This window comes from Manis javanica, chromosome 13, assembly GCF_040802235.1.
Source record: "Manis javanica isolate MJ-LG chromosome 13, MJ_LKY, whole genome shotgun sequence".
Lineage (NCBI taxonomy): Eukaryota > Metazoa > Chordata > Mammalia > Pholidota > Manidae > Manis > Manis javanica.
In genome coordinates, this window is record NC_133168.1 from 47,403,834 (window position 1) to 47,428,008 (window position 24,175).

General features: G+C 37.2%; 1 protein-coding gene and 1 long non-coding RNA gene across 10 annotated transcripts in view; one reads left to right on the plus strand and one right to left on the minus strand.

The window, feature by feature from the left end:
- Positions 1–96: 96 nt before the first annotated feature.
- ECHDC1 (ethylmalonyl-CoA decarboxylase 1) overlaps positions 97–24,175 on the minus strand; it is a 73,196-nt gene continuing 49,117 nt past the window's right edge. For all 8 annotated transcript variants that reach the window (XM_073219577.1, XM_073219573.1, XM_073219578.1 and 5 more), the window contains one exon: positions 97–2,212. In XM_073219577.1, the coding sequence (XP_073075678.1) occupies positions 1,804–2,212 (409 nt within the window). In that variant the 3' untranslated portion in view covers positions 97–1,803. The remainder of the gene's footprint in view (positions 2,213–24,175) is intronic.
- Positions 18,821–24,175, plus strand: part of LOC140845457 (uncharacterized) — a 28,450-nt gene continuing 23,095 nt past the window's right edge. For both annotated transcript variants that reach the window (XR_012124220.1, XR_012124221.1), the window contains exon 1: positions 18,821–18,953. This is a non-coding gene — a long non-coding RNA (uncharacterized lncRNA). The remainder of the gene's footprint in view (positions 18,954–24,175) is intronic.

The window sequence follows — 24,175 nt, forward strand, 5'->3', positions numbered from 1 at the left end:
CTAAAATGGTGGTGGTTTGAATTTGTTACGGGTTGAGCTTATTCTCCTACTTCTTGTCCCGCCGCAACAAAGAACTGACAGGCAGTGACAACAGTAGCAAAGCAGAGTGAAAGTTTTATTTGAATGCACTCCAAGGGAGGACCAGGCCAGAGGAGAGGCAGACAAAGGCACGTTTCCTTGAACCTTACAGTCCCCTTTCCCAGCTGCTCATATCTATCTTTGTACCTAACATTCCTAACAAATTGGTGGTATTCAACTTAGTCACCTGCTCACAAATTTGATTTCTTAAACAACATAGTGCAGACCATACATATTTTAGATTTTCCTTGCTAGTATTCATTAGTGGTCCAACAGTAATCTGAATTAAATAGTAATTATTTATAAACAGCATTCATAGACACAAATTCACTTCAACACAAAATATTGTAGAATCTATGGCATGGTAGAAGTGTTGGTTTAACTTGGTAATCCAGAACTTGGTTCTGAAAAAAGGTTGTGAGTTTGTCTTTCCATATTTTCCTAACTCAAAACAGTAGGATCATCTTGATGAAGTATATGCAAGTTATTTTTAATTTGACTTTCCGCTGTGAATTGAATGTTACAGTAGCAAATAAAAACTATCACTACTTTGAAATCACCTTTTATCTTTTATGATAGGTTAGAATTGAGACTTCATTCTTTGACTTAAGTGCTTTTTAAAATCTGTATACTGACATAAAAGTCAGTTGTGCATTTTTATTCAATTTACTTTTAAAAGAAGAAAGGTTAGCTACTTTTCTGAAAAAAAATAGAAATTTGATGTAAAAAGCAAATGTATGTTGCAGGTTGCTTCATGAGTCCCTTTTAAGACTTAGGCAGTTTTGATGTAAATTTGTTTTATTACTACATAAACAGTAATACTAACAGTTTGGAAATTCCAGGGTACTCGAATAAATAGCCAATTCTGTAGTCAACAGACTTTCCACATAATGGTTATCATTATTTAGTAAATACTTTAAAATAGAGAATTATAGTATCAAATAAGGCTCCAAATTTGTAGGGGGTGTAGTGGGTAGCATCTTAATTTAAAAGAAGGGCCGCTCTCCAAGACTGTTATACTCCAGCTGCCTGGAGCAGAAGAAAATGATTGGTCATACCTTTCCTTATCCCTTTGTCCCCAGACTCATCACCTTTCTTTAACTACAAGTTTCATTAAGTTATTTTGTAAGTTATTTCCGGGTTAAGACAGTACGAAGACTTCTTGGGAAATAGCCTCAGCAACAGTTTTGTGTGGAAGTTTTTCCTTTTAAATGCTAGTCTTTGGTTATATAAGAGTTATTTTGGGAATTTGGAAATTGATGGTAATTTTTAAGCCAAAAATATTGCATAGTTTAGCCAAATGTTGCACATTACTTGGTAAGTACCCACATATATTAAAACTAGATCAACGAGTTCAAAAACACCAACCCAAATGCTAGTAGTAGCCTTCAAAGTGATTCTGACATCCATAATTATAAATACCATTTAGCTTTTACACATACTAATCACTGGAGTTTTACCTGCAGTACATATTTTAAAAAACTATTCATTAAATTTTGTTTTCCTAGCAATAGCATCTAAATTTGCAGGTCCACCCCAAACTGTTCCTAAAAGATCTCTTTCATTCTGTAATGCCTCCTCTAAACAAAGCTCTTTGCCTGAAGAAACACATTTTTTCAAAGCTCTAATTACTTCTGTGATTCTGACATCCATAATTATAAATACCATTTAGCTTTTACACATACTAATCACTGGAGTTTTACCTGCAGTACATATTTTAAAAAACTATTCATTAAATTTTGCTTTCCTAGCAATAGCATCTAAATTTGCAGGTCCACCCCAAACTGTTCCTAAAAGATCTCTTTCATTCTGTAATGCCTCCTCTAAACAAAGCTCTTTGCCTGAAGAAACACATTTTTTCAAAGCTCTAATTACTTCTGGAGGCCCTTTGATGAACTGCTTTAGCCATTCTTGTGCCTCTTGTAGACATTCAGCTTCATCTGAACACTGCAAGATCTCATCGGCCATTCCTATGCGTAAAGCTTTCTTTGAATCCAGTTTGAGGGCTCCACTTAACACTTTGAGAGCTTGTCTACTGCCAATTATTTCAACCAGCCGGGAAGTACCGCCCCAGCTTGGTATTATACCCATCTCCTTGTGCACAAATCTGATCTCACTCTCTGTAGTCATTAATCTGTGAAAAGAGAAAAAAATACTTAATTGTAACTAATTTTATATGCTTTAGTCACAGAGTACTATCCATTCATGATCGGATCTAAAATCTCGGCACTTCACAGGTAGATCCTACCATACTAAAACCCGAATGTTCAAAAAGTCTAAGTATAGCGTTCAATTTACTACACAGTACTTTATACTTCCATTTGAAAATTTGTTGTTGTTGTGCTTACTTATCCTTTACTTGACAAGTAAGAATCTAGCTTTTATTTTATGTATATTTCTCAAAGCCCAAAGTGTTCTTTTCTAAAATGAGTGGTGGTGAAATGAGAAAACCTGGATTAAGTGAAAATTTGGGGATAGGAAATGTTAGATGTCCGCCATGAAAAAAAGATGCTTAGTAAGTTAAGGCAGTAGTCCATGGGAGGTGGATGGGGGAAACTGTTTCTTAACCCAGCATTTATTCCGTCTTCTGGCAAATACTTAAAAAGCACCACCAATGCCATGTTGTCTAGGTGTGGGACTATAGGAATGACCAAAATAAAATCTCTGCACTCCGTTTACATTTCTATTAAAAAAAGACAGAACGATACAATGTCAATGGTGGTTAAGTGCTGTAAATAAAAAATGGGGCAAGGGACTAGAGAATGAGGATATGTTTATTGGAGAAGGCCTCTGAATATTTGAGCAGTTACGTGAGTGCATGTGTGCATGAGTGAGTGAGTGGGTGAGTGGCGAGAAAATTGGTCGGGGGGTGTTCAGGAAGAGGAACTGGAGGTGCAAAGGCCTTGAAGTAGATCTGATTAGTGTCTTTGGGAAACAGGTTAATGGAGCTGGAGTAGAGTAAACATTAATGGGAGATGAAATCAGAGAGGTAGGTTTATGGGCCTTGGATAGGAGTTCAGATTTTTTCAAGTATAGAGCTATTCAGGGTAGGTTGACCAAGGGAGTAATAACTGACTTATCTTATATGAGTTGCCTAGTTGCAGTATTAAGACTTTATTTAGCATTACACATGGACTGTTTAAAGAATTTTATGTTAACTAACCTTCAGAACAACTGTACAAAGTACAGCAATATCATTTTACAGAGGGAAACTGAGGCAACAAATTAACTGCTCCCTCAAGACTATGGACCTATAACAGAGCCAGAATTTAAACCTGGGTAGGTTGGTTTCATTGTGTGTGCTCTTAACCCCACGGTATGCACAGAAGTTAGCTCGACTCGAGTGAAGACAGCAACGCCATTAAGAAAGTTGGCAGTGGGTTGGGTTCGACTGAAAGCAGTGATTTTCCATAGCAAGGATTCATTTCCTGCGAAGTGGGATTTCTTTATGAATAGGGTGATTAATATGGAAAGTGGAATAAAGGAGAGTTAACAGAAAGAAACGGTATAGTAAAAGGTTTCACAACTGCCAGTTAAATATTTGTATACTATTAATAGACTACATAAAGCTATACTGGTTAAGGGATGCTGCCTATGAGTTTTGTTTTGACTATGCTTCAAAGAGAAGCTTTCACTCCATTGAAACCTCTAATTTGGACCAAAGGTCATGTCTGAATTTTAATCTTTTAAGAAAAATTACTGATTTCAAACTACCTATTAAAAGAAAAAAAGACAACCCTAAATTAGTTTGGCTTTCCAAAGTGTTCAGTGTTCGGCTACAGGTGGTTTGGTTCTGTCAGCACCAAGAACAATAGACTCTTTAGTCTCTGACCCTTTAATCAGAAGAACTATTCCAGTAGAGAATTCTCACAAAAGCCTATCTATTAACGTACTGGGAAAGAGAACTTTCTCTTCCCAGCTGTGAAATCCCACAAAGGAAAATCTGTCCCAATTATGAACAGTTGCCTTTAAAAGAAAATAGCCATGAGAATAGTTTACAATAAATAATTTTTAAATGGGAAGAACAAATCTAAGACTCTGAGTCTTGCCTAAAACTGAGGAGTACTGGCTTGTTATAATAAATAGAAAACAATGTCAGAAATTAAGAAAGTGGACTAGAAATTACAGAAAAGATGTCTACAAGTATGGAGATAGGAACATTACTGATACTGAACACAGTCCTATAAAGCTTTTCAGAGTAAATTAAATATGGCACAGTTCTGAATTATATCCTGGAATTGAGACAGATTGAAAGGGTGTCTCGCCGCAACACTACTTACTCCAGAACGACTCAGGCCCACGCAAGAGATTTTGTTATCTGAAAGAGAAAATGGCTGCCCCCAGAGAGAGAGCAGCCTCGTGGTGCAGAGCGTTGTGCCTTTTATAGTGGCAGAGTGGAAAAGTACCGCTTGGCCTGTTGCCTTAGGGGTGGGTCAGAATATTTAGAGATAAGGTGAGGCAAGTCTAGACATGATTTTCACTGGCCTATGTGCTTGGGACCATGGGGTAAATGGAGGATAAAGTACTATATTCTTATACAGATGTTGGCTCAGAGCTATGCCTACAATACAGGAAACGATTATGTCAGGAATAAATTCATTTAGAATCAGGAGAACATGAAACTTGTTAAAGCCCTAGATGTTGGGATAATGCAGGTGAACTTATGACAACAGAAGTTTCATCTATGTTAGCACATTTATACCTAAATTCTCTGCCTCTAAAGAATTTTCATCACCATCTTCATACAATGTGGGTTTTTTTCCCTTCCCATATTTTACATGAGGTATGCCTTTCTAACTCATATTTTACAACTCTTAACAGATCCTGAGGTAATCTTTGTAAGAACACCTCTTGTGATCAAAATCTGACGTCCATTCTTTTGATAGCATATACCTAGGTTGTCCTTATGCACTATTATATGTTAGTAAATATGAAAAAGACATTTATTAGTGACAAAAGAAAGGTAGTTTACTCTAACAATGAAATATGGAACATTTCAGATGGTAACCTTTCAGAGAATCTAACTAAAAATTAAAGTTTAAATATAAAATTTAAATGTTCACCAAAATTAATGAGTAAAATGTCCAATCAACAAGATATATCTAAAAAGAGAAACAGCTTCATGACTTTGCTGGATTATATACTACTTCTAGAATTTAGATACAGTTGACTGGTACCATCTGTACTGTAATTCACTGCAAGAGATAATCTAGCCACGTAGAGCACTGGAAGACCTACATCTCAAAATTCTCAATACTTAGAGCAGAGTCAATTTATAAAACCATATTAAGCTCCCATATTTTGACAAGTAGAAGATAATTATAAGTATCTTCTGTTAGTGTAATCATTGGCAATGTTTAAAATTTCCTGTGACACTTGGAGAGAAGTGAAATGGGGAAATTAAACTGGTTTCACTTTTCTTTACTCTATGGATACACCAGTGATATTGGAAAATTAACTATGGAAAGAGTATCATCTTTGACAGGGCAGCAAAATCGGTGTTGATACCTGAAATTATTCAGTGTACTAGAACTCTGATGAGTTTGCTGTAAGTTGTAGGTCTTTGAACAAATGTATCTAAGAACAATTTTTTTTTAATTATCAAAATGTACTAAAATGCGAAGTTTTTAGTAAAAGAAAAAAATTGTTTGTTTTGAAAGAAAGGTATTAGTGAACTCTGATGAAAAAAAGAAATACATCAATAATTGTGACAGCTTTGATGTGAAGTGCATATAGACTTGAGCCACACTTCCTGGCTTGGCCACTACACTGGCTGGCTGTATACTACCCCCTTGTAAAATACAGCAAAGAAAAAAGACACATGGTATAAAAAGGATGAGGAAGATGAAATTACTTAACATCTCTGGGACTCAGTATACTTGTTTATAAAATAGATATAATAATAGTACTTTGCCATAGAACTATTGTTAAGAATTAAATGAGTTAACATATGAAAGGTGCTTAGCACATATATATGCCATAATTCTTTTGAATAGTCTTAGAGGGATTATGTTCATGTATATTAAAAAAAACTTTTGCCTCAGTTGTATCTATAGAACACTGTATTATTTATACTTTTATTTGGAGTATAAAAATTATAAGTATTTTGTAGCCTCTCAGTGCCTGACACATATTACACTCTATGTGTACTAGCTTCTATTATTATTAAGTTGGTTTCATTGATAGGTAGGTAACTACAAATAATGGTAGTGTTTCGGCTAGAATAATAGTATAAAGTTATTTCCTGGACTAAAATCACTGTCCCTAGAGTACTGAAAGTAGAAGAGCTGTACTCATTCTCTGAAGGCCAGGAGATGATGGTATGCTATCCTTCTTTAATATCTGATAACAAAGACTATAAAATATATACAATTTTTATTTCCAAAGAAAGGCAAAAATAATACTATGTTCTACTGCAGACAAGGCTGAAGCAGAAAAATGTCAAATGGATTCTTTAAAAGATAGATCTAAACTTAAGGCATATAGTGCAATATAGTAACAGCATAATATTAAAAAATTTTAAAGAAACCATGTTCCAAAATTAGTATGTCATAAATATTGGAATCACTGATTTAAAGAAACTTTAGGGTCACCAACTGTTAGTCCTTCTATATTGCACACTAAGCTCTAAAGACACCAAAGCAAACTGGTGATGTGGGGAAATGTGGTATATGCAATTCTATTACCAGCAACAGTGCCTCTGTCCACAAACAGTATGTTCAACTCATGCCTGAGCATCAACACTTCTTAGCACATGTACTTCCTGGTACCTTCCCCTCCTATTTTCCACCAGAAATCACATCACAAGACAAATTATGGAAAATAGGAGCAAAGAGCTCAAAGATTTTCCCATAAGCTCACTGTTCTGATCTACTCTCAGAGAGACTATGAAGTACCCTATATTTTATGCCGAGACTTGAGAAAGAAAGTTTATGGTGACAGACAGCAGATTGAGAGGTGAGACAGAGACCTCCTCCTAAAACCACATATAATATGAAAATATAATTAATACAACTAATCCTGAAAGAGCAACAGGGAAGAAGGTGCACCAGATTGTGTATACCTGGAGAAAAGAACAGACCTCATGGAACAGGTCACCAACACCGCAACCCTGCAACCCCCAATGATGCTCCAGGGGCTGAGCAGCTCCAGAGAATAGAGCTTCTAGGCACTAGAAGGCACCACATACAAATATGAAACATCAAATGAATCTGGTACAAACCAAAATCTTACATACCCCAGAAAAAAGGAGTCAAATGAAAACGATATAATCAATCATCCTGAAAGGGATTTCAAAATAAAAATAATAAACATGCTCATGGAGGTACAGAAAAACATTCAAGAACTCAGGAATGAATTCTGGTCAGAGATCCAGTCATTAAGGAATACAATGGAGGGTTTTAAAAGCAGATTAGATACAGTGGAGGAGATAATAAATGAAACAGAAATTAGAGAAGAGGAATACAAAGAAGCTGAGGCACAGAGAGAAAAAAGGATCTCTAAGAATGAAAGAATATTGAGAGAACTGTGTGACCAATCCAAATGGAACAATATTTGTATTACAGGGGTACCAGAAGAAGAAAAAGAGAGAAAAAGTAAAAGAAAGTGTCTTTGAGGAGGTAACTGCTGAAAACTTCCCCAAGCTGGGGAAGGAGATAGTCTCTCAAGGCCATGGAGGTGCACAGATCTCCCAACATAAGGAACCCAAGGAAGACAACACCAAGACATATAGTAATTAAAATAACAAAGATCAATATTAAAAGCAGCCAGAGAAAGAAATAAGATCACATACAAAGGAAAACCCATCAGTCTAACATCAGAATTCTCAGCAGAAACTTTACAGTCCAGAAGGGAATGGAATGATATATTTAATGCAATGAAGCAGAAGGGCCTCGAACCAAGAATACTCTATCCGGCAAGATTATCATTTAAATTTGAAGGAGGGATTAAACAATTCCAGATAAGCAAAAGTTGAGAAAATTTACCTCCTACAAACCATCTCTACAGTGTATTTTGGAGGGACTGCTATAGAAGGAAGGGTTCCTAACGCTAAATAGTTGTCACTGGAGGCAATAAAACCAAAGTGAAGAAAGTAGAACAACTAATTACTAAGCAAATGCAAAATTAAATCAACTACCGCCAAAGTCAGTCAAGGGATAGACAAAGAGTGCAGAATCTGATACCTAATATACAAAGAATGGAGTAGGAAGAAAAAGGTGGAAAAAAAATCCTTTAGATTGTGTTTGTAATAGCATAGTAAGCGAATTAACTAAGACTCTTAGATAGTAAAGAAGTTAACCCTGAACCTTTGGTAACCATGAATCTGAAGCTGTAATGGCAATAAGTACATACCTATCGATAATCATCCTAAATATAAATAGTCAGAATGCACCAACCAAAAGATACAAAATCACTAAATGGATAAAAAAAAAAACAAGACCCATCTATATGCTCCCTACAAGAGACTCATTTCAAACCTAAAGACATACATAGACTTAAAGTGAAGGGATAGAAAAAGATATTTCATGCAACTAACAGGGAGAAAAATGGAGGAGTTGCAGTATTCATATCAGACAAAATAGACTTCAAAACAAATAAAGTCACAAGAGACAAATAAGGACATTAAATAATGATAAAGGGGTCAATCCAACAAGAAGATATAACCATTATAAATATCTATGCACCCAACACAGGAGCACCTACATATGTGAAAGAAATACTAACAGAATTAAAAGGGGAAATAGAATGCAATGCATTCAATCTAGGAGACTTCAACACTCCACTCACTCCAAAGGACAGATCAACCAGACAAAAATGAATAAGGAGACAGAGGCACTGAACAACACATTAGACCACATGGACCTAACAGACATTACAGAACTCAACACCCAAAAGCAACAGAATACACATTCTTCTCAAGCACACATAGAACATTTCAAGAATAGATCATATACTAGGCCACAAAAAGAGCCTCAGTAAATTCAAAAAGATTGAAATCATACCAAAAAGCTTCTAAGACCACAAACATATGAAACTAGAAATGAATTACACAAAGAAAATGAAAAATCCCACAAACACATGGAAGCTTCACAACATGCTCCTAAATAACCAATGGATCAATGACCAAATAAAAAGAGAGATCAAACAATATATGGAGACAAATGACAACAAAAATTGAACACCGCAAACTCTGTGGGACGCAGCAAAGGTGGTGCTAACAGGAAAGTATATTGCAGTACAGGCCAACCTCAGGAAAGAAGAACAATCCCATATGAACAGTCTAAACTTATAATTAATGAACCTAGAAAAAGAAGAACAAATGAGGCCCAAAGTCAGTAGAAGGAGGGACATAATAAAGATTAGAGCATAAATAAATAAAATAAGGAACAGAACAACAGAAAGAATCAGTGAAATCAAGAGCCGGTTCTTTGAGAAAATTTACAAAATAGATAACCCTCTAACCAGACTTATCAAGAAAAAATGAGAGTCTACACACATAAACAGAATCAGAAATGAGAAAGGAAAAATCACTACAGGCACCACAGAAATACAAACAATTATTAGAGAATATTATGAAAAATTATATGCCAACAAACTGGATAACCAAGAAGAAATGGACAACTTTCTAGAAAAATACAACCTTCCAAGGATTACCAAGAAACAGAAAATCTGAACAGACCAATTATTACCAATGAGATTGAATTGGTAATCAAAAATACTACCTTAGAACAAAATACCTGGATTTTATCAAACATTTAGTGAAGACCTAATATCCATCTTCCTTAAAGTTTTCCAAAGAGCAGAAGAAGAGGGAATACTTCCAAACTCATTCTATGAGGCCAGCAGCACTCTAATACCAAAACCAGGCAAAGACCACAAAATAAGAAAATTACAGAACAATATCCCTGATGAAAAAAGATGCAAAAATACTCAACAAAATATTAGGAAACTGAATTCAAACATTACAAAAAGATCATCCACCATGATCAAGTAGGATTTATTCCAGGGATGCAAGGATGGTACAATATTAGAAAATCCATCAACATCATCCACCACATCAACAAAAAGGACAAAAAAACACATGATCATCTCCATAGATGCCGAAAAAGCATTTGACAAAATTCAACATTCATTTGTGATAAAAACTCTCAATAAAATGTGTATAGAGGGCAAGTACCCTCAACATAATAAAGGCCATATATATGACAAACCCACAGCCAACATCATACTTAACAACGAGAAGCTGAGAGCTTTTCCTTTAAGATCAGGAACAACACAAGGATGCCCACTCTCCCCACTTCTGTTCAACATAGTCCTGGAGGTCCTCACCACAGCAATTAGAAAACAAAGAAATAAAGGGTATCCTGATTGATAAGGAAGAAGTTAAACTGTCACTGTTTGCAGATGACATGATATTGTACATAAAAAACCCTAAAAATCCACTACAAAACTACTAGATCTAATATCTGAATTCAGCAATGTTACAGGATACAAAATTAATACACAGAAATCTGTGGCATTCCTATACACTAACGATGAACAAGCAGAAAGAGAAAACAGAAGAACAATTCCATTCACAATTGCATCAGAAAGAATAAAATACCTAGAAATAAACCTAACCAAGGAAGTGAAAGACCTATACCCTGAAAACTACAAGACACTCTTAAGAGAAATTAAAGAGGACACTAACAAATAGAAACGCATCCCATGCTCTTAGCTAAGAAATATTAATATTGTCAAAATGGCCATCCTGCCTAAAGCAATCTACAGATTCAATGCAATTCCTATCAAAATACCAACAGCATTCTTCAATGAACTGGAACAAATAGCTAAAATTCATATGGAACCATAGAAGACCCCAAATAGCCAAAGCAATCCTGAGAAGGAAGAATAAAGCAGGGGGGTTCTCACTTCCCAACTTCAAGCTCTACTACAAAGCTACAGTAATCAAGACAATTTGGTACTGGCACAAGAAAAGAGCCACAGACCAGTGGAACAGAATAGAGAGTCCAGATATTAATGCTAACATATATGGTCAATTAATATACAATAAAGAAGCCATGGATATACAATGGGGAAATGACAGCCTCTTCAACAACTGGTGTTGGCAAAACTGGAGGACATGTAAGAGAATGAAACTGGATCACTGTCTAACCCCTACACAAAAGTAAATTCAAAATGGATCAAAGACCTGAATGTAAGTCATGAAACCATAAAACTCTTAGAAAAAAACATAGGCAAAAATCTCTTGGACATAAACATAAGCAACTTCTTCATGAACATATCTCCCCAGGCAAGGGAAACAAAAGCAAAAATGAACAAGTGGGACTATATCAAGCTGAAAAGCTTCTGTACAGCAAAGGACACCATCAATAGAACAAAAAGACATCCTACAGTATGGGAGAATATATTCATAAATGACATATCCAATAAAGGGTTGACATCCAAAATATATAAAGAGCTCACGCACCTCAACAAACAAAAAGCAAATAATCCAATTAAAAAATGGGCAGGGGATCTGAACAGACACTTCTGCAAAGAAGAAATTCAGATGGCCAACAGACACATGAAAAGATGCTCCACATCGCTTGTCATCAGAGAAATGCAAATTAAAACCACAATGAGATATCACCTCACACCAGTAAGAATGGCCACCATCCAAAAGACAAACAACAAATGTTGGTGAGGATGTGGAGAAAGGGGAACCCTCCTACACTGCTGGCAGGAATGTAAAGTAGTTCGACCATTGTGGAAAGCAGTATGGAGGTTCCTCAAAAAACTAAACATAGAAATACAATTTGACCTAGGAATTCCACTTCTAGGAATTTACCCTAAGAATGCAGCAGCCCAATCTGAAAAAGACATACGCACTCCATGTTTACCGCAGCACTATTTACAATAGCCAAGAAATGGAAGCAACCTAAGTGTCCATCAGCAGCTGCATGGATAAAGAAGATGTGGTACATAATATACACAATGGAATATTATTCAGCCATAAGAAAAGAAGTCCTAACATTTGCAACAACATGGATGGAGCTAGAGGGTATTATGCTCAGTGAATTAAGCCAGGCAGAAAAAGACAAGTATCAAATGATTTCACTCATATGTGGAGTATAAGAACAATGCAAAAACAGAAGGAACAAAACAGCAGCAGTCTCACAGAACCCAAAAATGGACTAACAGTTACCAAAGGGAAAGGGACTGGGGAGGATGGGTGGTAAGAGACGGATAAGGGGGAAAAGGGGGCATTACAATTAGCAGACATCATGTAAGGCAGTGGCACAGGGAGGGCTGTACAACACAGAGAAGACAAGTAGATTCTAAAGAATCTTACTATGCTGATGGACAGTGACTGTAATGGGGTATGTGGTGGGGACTTGATGATGGGGGGTGTCTAGTAACCATAATGTTGCTCATGTAATTGTAGATTAATGATACCAAAATAAAAAAAAAAGTATAATGAGTGGGAAGACAAAATGAATGAGTGTTGATTGAAGTTGAGAAAGAAGTAGAAGAAAATAAGAATAGGTTTAAGTGAAAATTGAATAAGGGGCATTGAAGAAAAGCAGGAAAACAAACAAGAGAATGAGAACTGGTTTAAAAAAAAACAAAAATCTTTGGAATAATAGGCAAAGAAGATGTAATAGAGTATAACTAGAATAACTGAAACAATATTTACACAGACAAGAATGAACTTTGTGGGAATAGACTGAATTTAGAGGTATCAACTATAAGTTAATGATCTCCAATGAATGAATGAATGCATGAATAAATGCCCTAGTTTTGTTTGCTAAAAGGGTCTAGAAACCAAGATGCCAGTAACAATGAGAACACCAGGCATCCCGAACTTGGTTTTTAAATATCATATCCCCTATAGGAACTAATGGTTCTATAACAAATACCTGAATTTAGGGCCAGAGAGAGGAAGATGGAAGATAAGCCTGGAATATCTTGTACTACAAAGTAAGGAAGTGCTCAAGTGAATGAATGAATGAATGAATGGTCATATTAGACAAAGGAGCCAGCTTGAAAGACTTCCCATTTGTGAAATCTACACACAAGGAAGCAGTCAGGGAGGGCTTTCCTTTCAAGCAGAATAACATACATGGAGCGAGTGGTAGGGTTAGAGAAATTCAGATTTGCAACCATTAGTTAAGATGGTATGGGCAAGAATAATTGGGATGCTAAATCTAGCAGAGAAAGCTCAGTGAAAATAATATTACACTTGCCTTCAAGCATCTCTCATGGATTGCTTATTAGTTGCAAGGGGAAAAAGAGAATCCATAGTGGGGAAACCAAACGCTTTGATAAAATGACCAAAATTAGCACCAGTAATGATGAGCAGAAAAATGCTGTATGCACCCAGATGTGATACCCTGAAAATACATCATTTTTATAGGGATATTATCCAGACACACATAACCTGAACTGAATAATAGGAAATCAGAAGACCCCCTAATAAAGAACGATCTATCAAAAAAAAACAAAAAAAACCAAAGCAAAAACTGGCCTATTTTCTTTAAATATGTCAATGTCATGAAAGGCAGGTTGAAGAGTTCTTCTAGATTAAAAGAGTGAAATGACATGCCAACTAAATCTAGTATCTGATCCTGAAATGGAGGAAAACAAAATGCTATCCTGGTCATTATTGTCAAATTGACAAAACTGGAATATGGATAGTGCATTAGATAAATGTACTGCATCAATGATAAATTTCCTACATGTGACAACTACTGTGGTTATATAAGAGAATATTCTTGTTCTTAAAAAAGAATATATATTTATGTGTGTGCATTTAGTAAAACAGCAAGATGTTTGCAACCTACTCTCGAATTATTCAGAAAAAAAATTAAACACACATCTATATACACACATACACATATATATATGAGTGGCAGAAAATAAAAACAAAACAGCAAAATGTTAAAAATTATTGCATCTAAGTAAATAGAATAGGGAAACTTTTGCACTTATTCTATAAGTTTAAATATTTCCAAACAAAAATGTAAGTATAGTTTATCTCTTGTACCAAATTCAAAAGCAAAAAATTAAGTATTAGACATGTAATTAAAATGTTCACATGCTTTTGATTGTCAAAACTTGATACTAAAAGTGAGGCTATCTGTTTGCTATTTTCTAAGGTAGTTTTGATTTTTTTTTCTCTGCCCTCTTCACCCTTTTTTTTGATTGACAGAGAATAAGACAGAAAGCTGAATCACGTAATGTATGTTCTCAGTACCTCCTAAAGCACATCTGGATTCTTGAGCTTGAAACTAATCTAAGGAAGGATTATTATAATTGCACTTAAAGTAACATCTGTATAAGTGAACTTTATAAATTCAGTATATATAGGATCTATTTTAGTGTTTTCTATAAAGTATCTGAAGTTAAAATAAAGTTTAGAAAGATAACTTAGGGTAACAAAATTACCAATTTTCATTGGTGATCAAATAGAAATGTGAAAGTTAGCAACTAACTGTATTCTTTACTCCAAGCCCATATGTTACAGTCACAATGGTCCCAGAAAGATGCCCTAGCTCTATTTCCTGGAACCTGTACATGTTACCTTACACAGCAAAAGGGACTTTGCAGACATAGTTAAGGTTACATACATTAACATAGGAAGATTATCCTGGATTATCAGAGCGGGTTCAATTTAGCCACATGAGCTCCTTTTTAAAAGCAAAGAACTATCTCTAGCTGGAGTCAGAGAAGCAATAGAAGGGAAAATGAGAAAGGTTCAAAGTATGAGAGGAACTCAAGCCACCACTGCTGGTGAGAGCCACATGAAAAATATGAGAAGGAAAGCAAACATCCTCTAGGAGCAGAGATGGGTCCCTGTCTGATAGCACGGAAATACAGGGATCTCACACTGTATTCAGTGCATGGAACTGAATTCTGCCAGTTGTAACCAAGATTAGTCTGGAACTGCATTCTCTCTCAAAGTCTTTGCAGCGCAGTCCAGCTGACATACTGACTTTGGCCTTGTGTGATCAAGCGTAGAGAAACCAGCTGAGCCCACCTGGGCTTTGGACCTATGCATCTGTAAGATAATAAACTAATGTTGTTTTCAGCCACTAACTTGTGATAATTTGTTATGGCTGCAATAGAAAACTATATTCAAATATTTCCAAATTTCATTGTAAAAATATATTTAAAGGTCAAGACAGATTTTTTTAAAAAGGAGGAAATTATTTTATCCCAATTCTATCTTATTTCCTCACATCAATTTTGTTGCTAAAAGGGAAACATAGTATTTGAGTGGAGAGATTCTAAGCACTGAGGAATGTCAATTTTTAACTCATAAGTTAGTATTTTGATCTTAAAAACGTTTAAAACGCCATTTTATCTAAGAATGTATTAAATGAAAATTATGACTCAATCGAATAGAAGGGTTTATATATGCCACATAGACCTGAGTGTCTCTGATATATTAATTCACTACATATATTACCACCTGGTGCTTACAGGATTTTTAGGGTAGGGGATGGGGTAATGCTAGGATGCTATATGAACTCATTTCTTTGGAATATTCGTATTAAGTATACCTCTTCTGAAGTATTTTCCATTTGTAATGGAAGAGCAGCAGGGATAAAAATGTAATTTGAGTGAATTTCAGGCTATTCTCCAAGGTAAGAAAGTTAATAAGCTAAAAAGGGCCAACACATATACCTAAGGAAGGAACCTAAGGAACCTACCTTATCAGCAGAATGCTATGAAAGGTTTTGGTGTTCTTTTGGGACAAGCAGACATTTGTAGGATATAAGGAAAGCATTTTCACACTAGATAACTGACAAGGTTACAGATAAAGTTGGGACAAAACTCAGCTAGAGTAACTTTCATTGATTTATCATTTCCTTGTAACTGTGCTAATAATGTAGTTCAGTATGCAATCCTATTAGCCTCTAACTTTTAAGAACTTTTCTCTTTTGGTGTGTAGGTTAAAAAGAGCTGAATAGTCTAGGATAGTGCTTTTCAAACTTTTGTGAAGGATCAATTTCTACTTTTTAAAAAATTTCTCATTAGTGGTGAACCAGTAATTTGGAAAATATAATACAACTCTATCACTAGAATAATGAAAAAAAAAAAAACAAGACATACAAGTTTCTTGAATGGGACTGACTCACATATATGGGTGCTAACCATGTTTAATGGATGACTCAACTGAATGCACTTTTAGAGTCTATATGTGCCAAGTAGTGGGCCTATAAATGAACATGTCTTTATTGGATAAGTTAATGTGTCTGGTATATTACTGGATATATCTTATGAGGCAGTACTCTCAGACATCTCATAACAATAAAACTAAGTATTGCATGAGGCTATAGGACACATGACATTTTATTCATTTAGAGAACAACATAGCAAGCAAACTACCAGCATTAAATGACTAATCAGTCTCTGATTATTTTCCCTATGATTTCTGCATTTTATCCTAAACCCTAACTTTACTCACAGATCAGGAATGAATATGAAGGATGATGCAAAAGCCTAATAAATGCTTAAAGAAATCACCAGACTGTATCAGAGGGTTTACTTTCTCTAGATGACATCTATAAAGTTTGAATCTGTAATTACTTTAATGTAAAGGATTTTTAACTGTAGTAATGCACATTCACACATAGCTCAGAATACTTTAAAATATTAGACTTAAATATTTTATATTTACATATTACATATATAATTACATATTTAAGTTATATATTCCATAATACCTGTATTTCCAGGTAACATGAGAAAAGCATTTAATCCTTTCACAAAGAATGTTTTAAGTTTGGTATCACATTGTTCATAAAGAGAATGATGGATTGCTTCCTTCTCAGAAAATGAAATGTAGCATCCTAATGCAATCTGCCTTGATGACAGCAGAGGGCAATATCATATGAAATGGCCATTTTTCTTTATGTACAAAAATCCTCTCCAATTAAAGAGTAGTTCTCAAAGAGGCTAGGATCTTTGTAAACTGTCTTACACACCAAAATTATTTTCAAATCTCTATTTGTGTGAACACAAAGTGATATGATCCAAGTGATGAATTGAACCTGAGTCATAAGTTTTCAAAAAGAAAAATATAAAATTGTGTTACTTTGCATGAATTAGCTTACTGCATCTTTCTTCATATTATTTCTATTACTACAGATGTAATTTACATGAAGTTTCAAAAGAAAAACATAGAATACATTGGTTATAGAATTGTTAGCTTATAAAACCATAAAGGAAAGAAAGTAATTATCATAAAATTCAAGGTAACAGTTTCCCCCCAGAAGGAAACAAGGGGGCTGTGACTTAGGAGGGACACATAGGGAGCTTCAAGAGTGCTGGTGAAGTTCCAATTCTTGACCTGTATACATAGGTTCTTATTTTTTAACAAGTACTTAAACTGAACATTTATGTTTCATATACACAAAACCAAAATATTAAAAGGTCTTATCAAAACTGCATCAGTAGTTAGAAGAAATAGCTTAATAGTTAGAAGAATAGATAATGATGAAATAAATTAGTATATATGTAGAAATAGCTACTTCAAAAACAGGAATTCTAAACCAAAGTTCCATGGATAAGATTCTATGTGAAGTTTGCTAAGACAGGGTTCCTAGCTTTCACTACATTTTTAAAAAGCTAAGACAATGTGCAATGTGGAAATACCATCTAGGTATTATTAATATAGGTGATACAGCTATCTGAAAAGTAGTTGAGTTCAAAACTATTCAAATGCATAGAATAAAACATCTAATACTAGAAGAGTTTCTGGTTAAGAAAAGCACTGTCTTCACTCATGAAGTAAAACATTCAGATATGCTTAAACCCATAAATTCTTTCTGATAAATAGTATAAAAATATAAATAAAAACTTTATTCTCATTATGTTTATTTCTTTAAAAGAGCTGACTGAAGCAGAAAGTAGTAATTCGTGGTTACAACATGTAAAAGCAAAATGTATGACAACAGCATGACAACAGGACAAGGGAAACAGCATACTAGAATGTTCTTATATATTTTGTAGTATTATTTAAAGGGGGACTATGATAACTTATCTTTTAAAGTGCATAGTACTAATTTTAAGCCAACCAGTAAGTTTACATATGTATGTATATATTCATATGTACATATACATAACTAAAAAACATATTTAGAAATTTATATTTTTCACCCATATATGCCAGACATTGCCATTCAAAAAATTTGTAAGTCTTGGCTTTCTATTTCATTTTTCTAGTAGTACATATATACAGGCATACCTCATTTTATTGTGCTTTCCTTTATTGGGCTTCACAGATACTGAATTTTTTTACAAATTGAAGACTGTGGCAACCCTACATCAAACAAGTCTTATAGCTTCATTTGCTTACTTGGTGTCTCTGTGTGACAACTCTTGCAATATTCCAAACTGTCATTATCATTTTACTTGGCATGGTGTGGGGAGCGGGCTATGCCCTTCCCCCACTTGCAGATGTGGCAGGAATGGAGAACAAAGAACATCCTGTTTACGCATTCCATGAGCAACTGAAGGAGCCCTGCTGTGCCTACCTTTGCCCGGCTACCGCTGACGTCAATACTGTGCTTGATTGTCTATTGGATAATGCTATTTCCTGGAATAGTGTGCTTCTTTGCTGTATAAATACTCTGGACTCGAATAAAGCTTTGCTGGCGATGCATCAGCCCTCCCAGCTCTTTCTGTCTTTCTTTTTCTTTGCCCCCCTTCTGCACTTCAGGACCTGCTCGACTTGGTGTGGCCAGACTGTGTCAAGTGGCGCCCAAACAGGGACCTGAAGGAGAGGGAGAAGGTGAGGGCCACCATGTCGAGAAGAGAAAGCCCTGGCCAGGGTAACTAGAGAAGATGCGTGAGAGAAGAGGCGCGCAAGCAACGTGGATGTGGTAAGTGATTTTTCAGGGAGTCCAATATGGGACAGGCAGGAAGCAAACAGCTTTATGTCTGCAGGTTGAAGAAATTATTGGCTATTAGGGGAATTATAGTAGGGAAGCCCCAATTAGAAAGATTTTTAGACTTTATTAAGGAAGTCTGCCGGTGGTTTCCAGGAGAAGGGACAGTAGACATAGATTTATAGAATAAGGTAGGAGAGGGATTACAAACTTATTATTCTGCCCATGGACCAAAGAAGGTTCCAGTAGATACTTTTGGACTGTGGACCTTGATTAGAGATTCTTTAGATCTTAGGCATGAAGGATTTAAGATAGAAAATGTGAAAGAGCATGCCCTTGGTACGGGTCAAGCCACTAAGGAAAATGAAAGCAATCTTGCTTCTCCAGCCATCTCCCCATCTGCTCCACCATTAGAAGAGCCGGAAGGGCGGGAGCCATCTTATCATGAACCGGACAGCGGCTTGGATGAGGAGATGAAGTAGGAACAGAGCCCTCTAGTGGAGGAAGCTTTAGTTCAACTTTGTGATAAGGAGTTACAAATGATAGAGATAGCCTCCATAGGCTCTAGCAAGAAAGTTTATCCATCCCTGCTCACAGCAACATGGACAGTCGCTGCAGACCCATCCAGAATACCTTTTGAAGAGCAGTGGAATGAAATTCAGGGCACCCTGAAGTGGCTTACTTTAGCCTTAGAAACGCAGCAAAAGATGGGACAGCCGCACCCGGAGAGAAGAGACTCCCCTGTGAGTAAGGCTGAAACAGCTCCCCTTGAAAGGGCAGGTTTTGATCCTGTTCAGCCTATATCCTCAGAACAAACTAAAGAGAAAACAGTGGAGCGAAAGACAGAGAAGGGTTTAGAACAGAAAGAAAAACAGCCCTTAGAGTCTAAGGAAGAAAAGCCTCATGTGCTCCCAGTTAATATGCAGAAGAGACAGAGAAAGGTTACTCCTCTTGAGGCAGTACTACAACAAGCTCAAGATCAGGGAGAGGACACACAAGAATTTTTTGCCTATCCAGTGTTAGAATGGCCAGGTGACAACGGAGAGGTATTCAGACAACATGTGCCATTTCCTTTCAAACAGTTGAAAGAGCTGAAAGAGGCCTGCAATAAATATGGCCCCACTGCTCCATTTACATTAACCATCTTAGAATCTATGACTACAGAGGCTTTGCCTGCGGGAGACTGGAAGTCCTTAGCACATGCATGTCTTATAGGGGGAGATTATCTGCTATGGAAATCAGGATTTTATGAGAATTGTCAGAAAACATCTAGGACTAATGCTGGTCAGCAAATACCCATTGTTTTTGACATGTTGGCGGGAGAGGGCCAATATGTTGAGATGGATCAACAGTTGGTCTTTCAGTTAGCAGTATATGCTCAAACAAATGCGGCAGCTAAAAGAGCATGGAAGGCTCTCCCAGAAAGTACTAGTAGAACAGAGAAGGTCTCTAAAATCAGGCAAGGGCCTGATGAGCCATTTCAAGAATTTGCAGCTTGCCTATTGAAGACAGCAGGGAGAACATTTGGAGAATCAGAGGCTAGTACCGCCCTAGTCACACAGTTGGCCTATGAGAACGCCAACAGTGCCTGCCAAGCTGTCTTGAGGCCATTTCGGAAAAAGGCCACCTTATCAGATTACATTCGCTTATGTTCAGATATAGGGCCATCCTATACCCAGGAGTTAGCTATGGCGGCAGCGCTGCAAGGGAAGTCCATCAAAGAAGTTATGCTTCAGCAGACCAGATCTTGTGGGTGTCAGGGTCCTGTTGGTGCATGCTTTAATTTCGGACAGATGGGACATATAGCCAGACAATGTCCACGAGCCTCCAGGCCTCCAGCTAATCAAGGAGGTGAGGCTACACTGCCGCTTTGTCTTATGTGTAAAAAAGGAAAACATTGGGTAAAGGACCGTAGATCAAGGTTTGATAAAGATGGTCGTCCCCTTCAGGGAAACTGGCAGAGGGGCCAGCCCCAGGCCCCGAACAAACAATGCTATGGGGTGCTGCAGGAGACCGCAGAGAATCAGGCTTCTGGGAGTCAGGCTCTAAGAAGTGGAAATCCGTTCAAGACCTCTTTCGAGCAACCTCAGGGAGCGCAGGACTGGACCTCAGTTCCACCGCCTACACAGTATTAACACCAGAAATGGGCATGCAAGCCCTTCCTACAAGGATCTATGGGCCATTATCTCCAGAGACAGTAGGATTATTGCTGGGAAGAAGTAGTACCACCATGAAAGGATTACATGTTGCCCCAGGTGTAATAGATGCAGATTACACAGGTGAAATTAAAGTCATGACACACACTCCCCAAGGCATATCAGTAATCCCCTCTGGACAAAGGATAGCACAACTAATATTGCTCCCCGTAATATCTGTGGGAAGAACAGTCACCACAAGCCCTAGAAAAGATGGAGGCTTTGGTTCTTCAGAAGCTTATTGGATCCAAGAGATCAAACAGAATAGACCCCAGCTAGAGTTGAAAATCCAAGGAAAGTGGTTCAAAGGAATCCTAGATACAGGGGCAGATGTTTCTTGTATAGCAGACATTCATTGGCCATCTGCTTGGCCCACACAGCAAACACTTACAGAACTCTGAGGCATAGGTCAGTCTCAATCGCCTCTACAAAGTTCTGATATATTAACCTGGGAAGATTCTGAGGGACATATAGGTACTTTTCAGCCATATATTGTACCACAGTTACCTATAAATCTATGGGGTAGAGATTCATGTCTGAGATAGCAGTTTATCTAGATAGTCCCTCTGCTCAAGTTTCACAACAGATGTTTAACCAAGGACTCCTTTCACAACAAGGGCTAGGTAGCAATAACCAAGGTATTGTAGAACCCCTTCCATTAGCACTAAAACAAGACAGAAGAGGATTGGGGTGTTTTCCTCAAGGGCCATGATCTTGCCTGTTCTCCATGCAGACTCTATTCACTGGAAAAGCTATGAGCTGGTGTGGATAGATCAGTGGCCCTTGTCCAAGGAAAAAATTGCAGCAGCTCAATTGTTAGTTCAGGAACAATTGGATAAAGGTCATATTACTTCCTCTACATCTCCTTGGAACTCCCCTATATCTGTTATTAAGAAAAAATTAGGAAAGTGGAGGCTGTTGCAAGATTTGAGGAGAGTGAATGAAACCATGGAAGTGATGGGAGCTCTTCAACCTGGGCTGCCCCATCCTGCAGCTATTCCAAATAATACCTATAAAATAGTATTGGACCTAAAAGATTGCTTTTATACTATTCCCTTAGCCCCACAAGATTGTAAAAGATTTGCTTTTAGTGTCTGGAGTACTCATCTTCAAGAGCCTATGAAAAGATATCAATGGTTAGTTTTGCCTCAAGGCATGGCCAACAGCCCCACCTTGTGTCAGAAGTATGTATCTGCAGCTATACTTCCCATTCGTACACAATTTCCTCAAATATATATAATCCACTATATGGATGATATTCTCTTAGCTTCCCAGGAACAGAAAATCCTGCTTGAAGCTTATTCTGCCCTGCAGACATCTTTGTCAAAGCGACGTCTTGTTATAGCTCCCGAGAAAGTGCAGACAGTTAACCCATTTTCCTATTTAGGTTATAAATTGTACCATCACGAAATTAGACCCCAAAAGATAGAATTGAGAAAAGATCAGTTGAAGACTTTGAATGATTTTCAGAAATTGCTAGGGGATATGAATTGGTTGAGGTCCTCATTAGGAATCACCACTGGTGAACTAAAGCCTCTATTTGATGTGTTGAAGGGAGATCCAGATCCAAACTCACCTAGAGAACTTACTCCGCTGGCCAAGACTGCTCTGTTGCGTGTAGAACAGGCCACTGCACAACAGCAACTGACATATTTTGATTACAATAAACCTTTAGAAGCTTACATTTTTGCTACCAAACATTCTCCCACTGCGGTCCTTTGGCAAGGACAAGTTCCGCTTCGGTGGCTACATTTAACAGTTTCACCTCAAAGATCATTAACTCCTTTTCATGACACAGTGGCAACTTTAATACAGGAGATAAGGTCAGAAGCCAGAAAATATTTTGGATTTGAACCATCTATAATCGGTGTTCCCTTCACAAAACAACAGATAGATTGGCTCTTACAAAACACAGATGCATTTCCCATCGCTTTGGCTGATTTTACAGGAGTAGTAGGTAATCATTACCCTCAGGTGAAACTACTCCAGTTTGCTCAACTTCAAGAATTTGTATTCCCACGCATAATTTCTTCCACACCTATTGAAGGTGCACCCATCATTTTCACAGATGGCTCCAGCAATGGCACGGCCGTGTATGTGGTGCATGGCAAGGCTTTTTCACACGGCACCACTCCAGCCTCGGCACAAGTGGTAGAGCTGCGTGCTGTAGCTTTAGTTCTGCTCCACTTTTCGTCCTCATTTAATCTCTACTCAGACAGCCAGTATGTAGTCAATGCAGTCTCCCGACTGGAGACTGTTCCTCTCATTGACACTTCTACTACAGCCATCTAGCAGCTTTTTGTACAGATACAGTCTTTGCTTCAACAGTGGACAGAGCGCTGTTATATAGGTCACATACGTGCTCACACTATGTTACCTGATCCTTTGACTGCAGGTAATGCATTAGCTGGTGCAGCCACGCGCTGCATAGGCCTTACACAAATAGAAAAGGCTACACACTCTCACTCATTACATCATCAAAACAGTCGTAGTCTTCACAAATATTTTCACATCACTAGAGAAGCTGTGAGACAAATTGTTAAACAATGCTCAACCTGTCCTGAGCATTTCAACCTTCCACAACTTGGTGTCAACCCTCGTGGCCTCCTGCCAAATCACCTGGGGCAGATGGATGTCACGCACATCCCTGAATTTGGAAAATTAAAATATGTCCATGTCACCATTGACACCTAATCAGGTTTCTTGCATGCTACCGCTCTCTCTGGAGAATCCACTTCACAAGTTATTTGCCATTGCCTCTCTTGCTTTGCTGTTATGGGCATTCCCAAGCTGATTAAAACGGACAATGGATCTGGCTATACCGGTAGCCGCTTTCACACATTTTGTGCACAATGGGGTATTGCCCACAAGACAGGCATCCCCTATAATCCCCAGGGCCAAGGCATTGTTGAAAGAGCCCATGGCACTCTGAAAGCCCAGCTCAATAAAATTAAGAAGGGGGAGTTATACCCCGTTACACCTTTGAATTATTTATCCCATGCACTCTATATCTAAAATTTT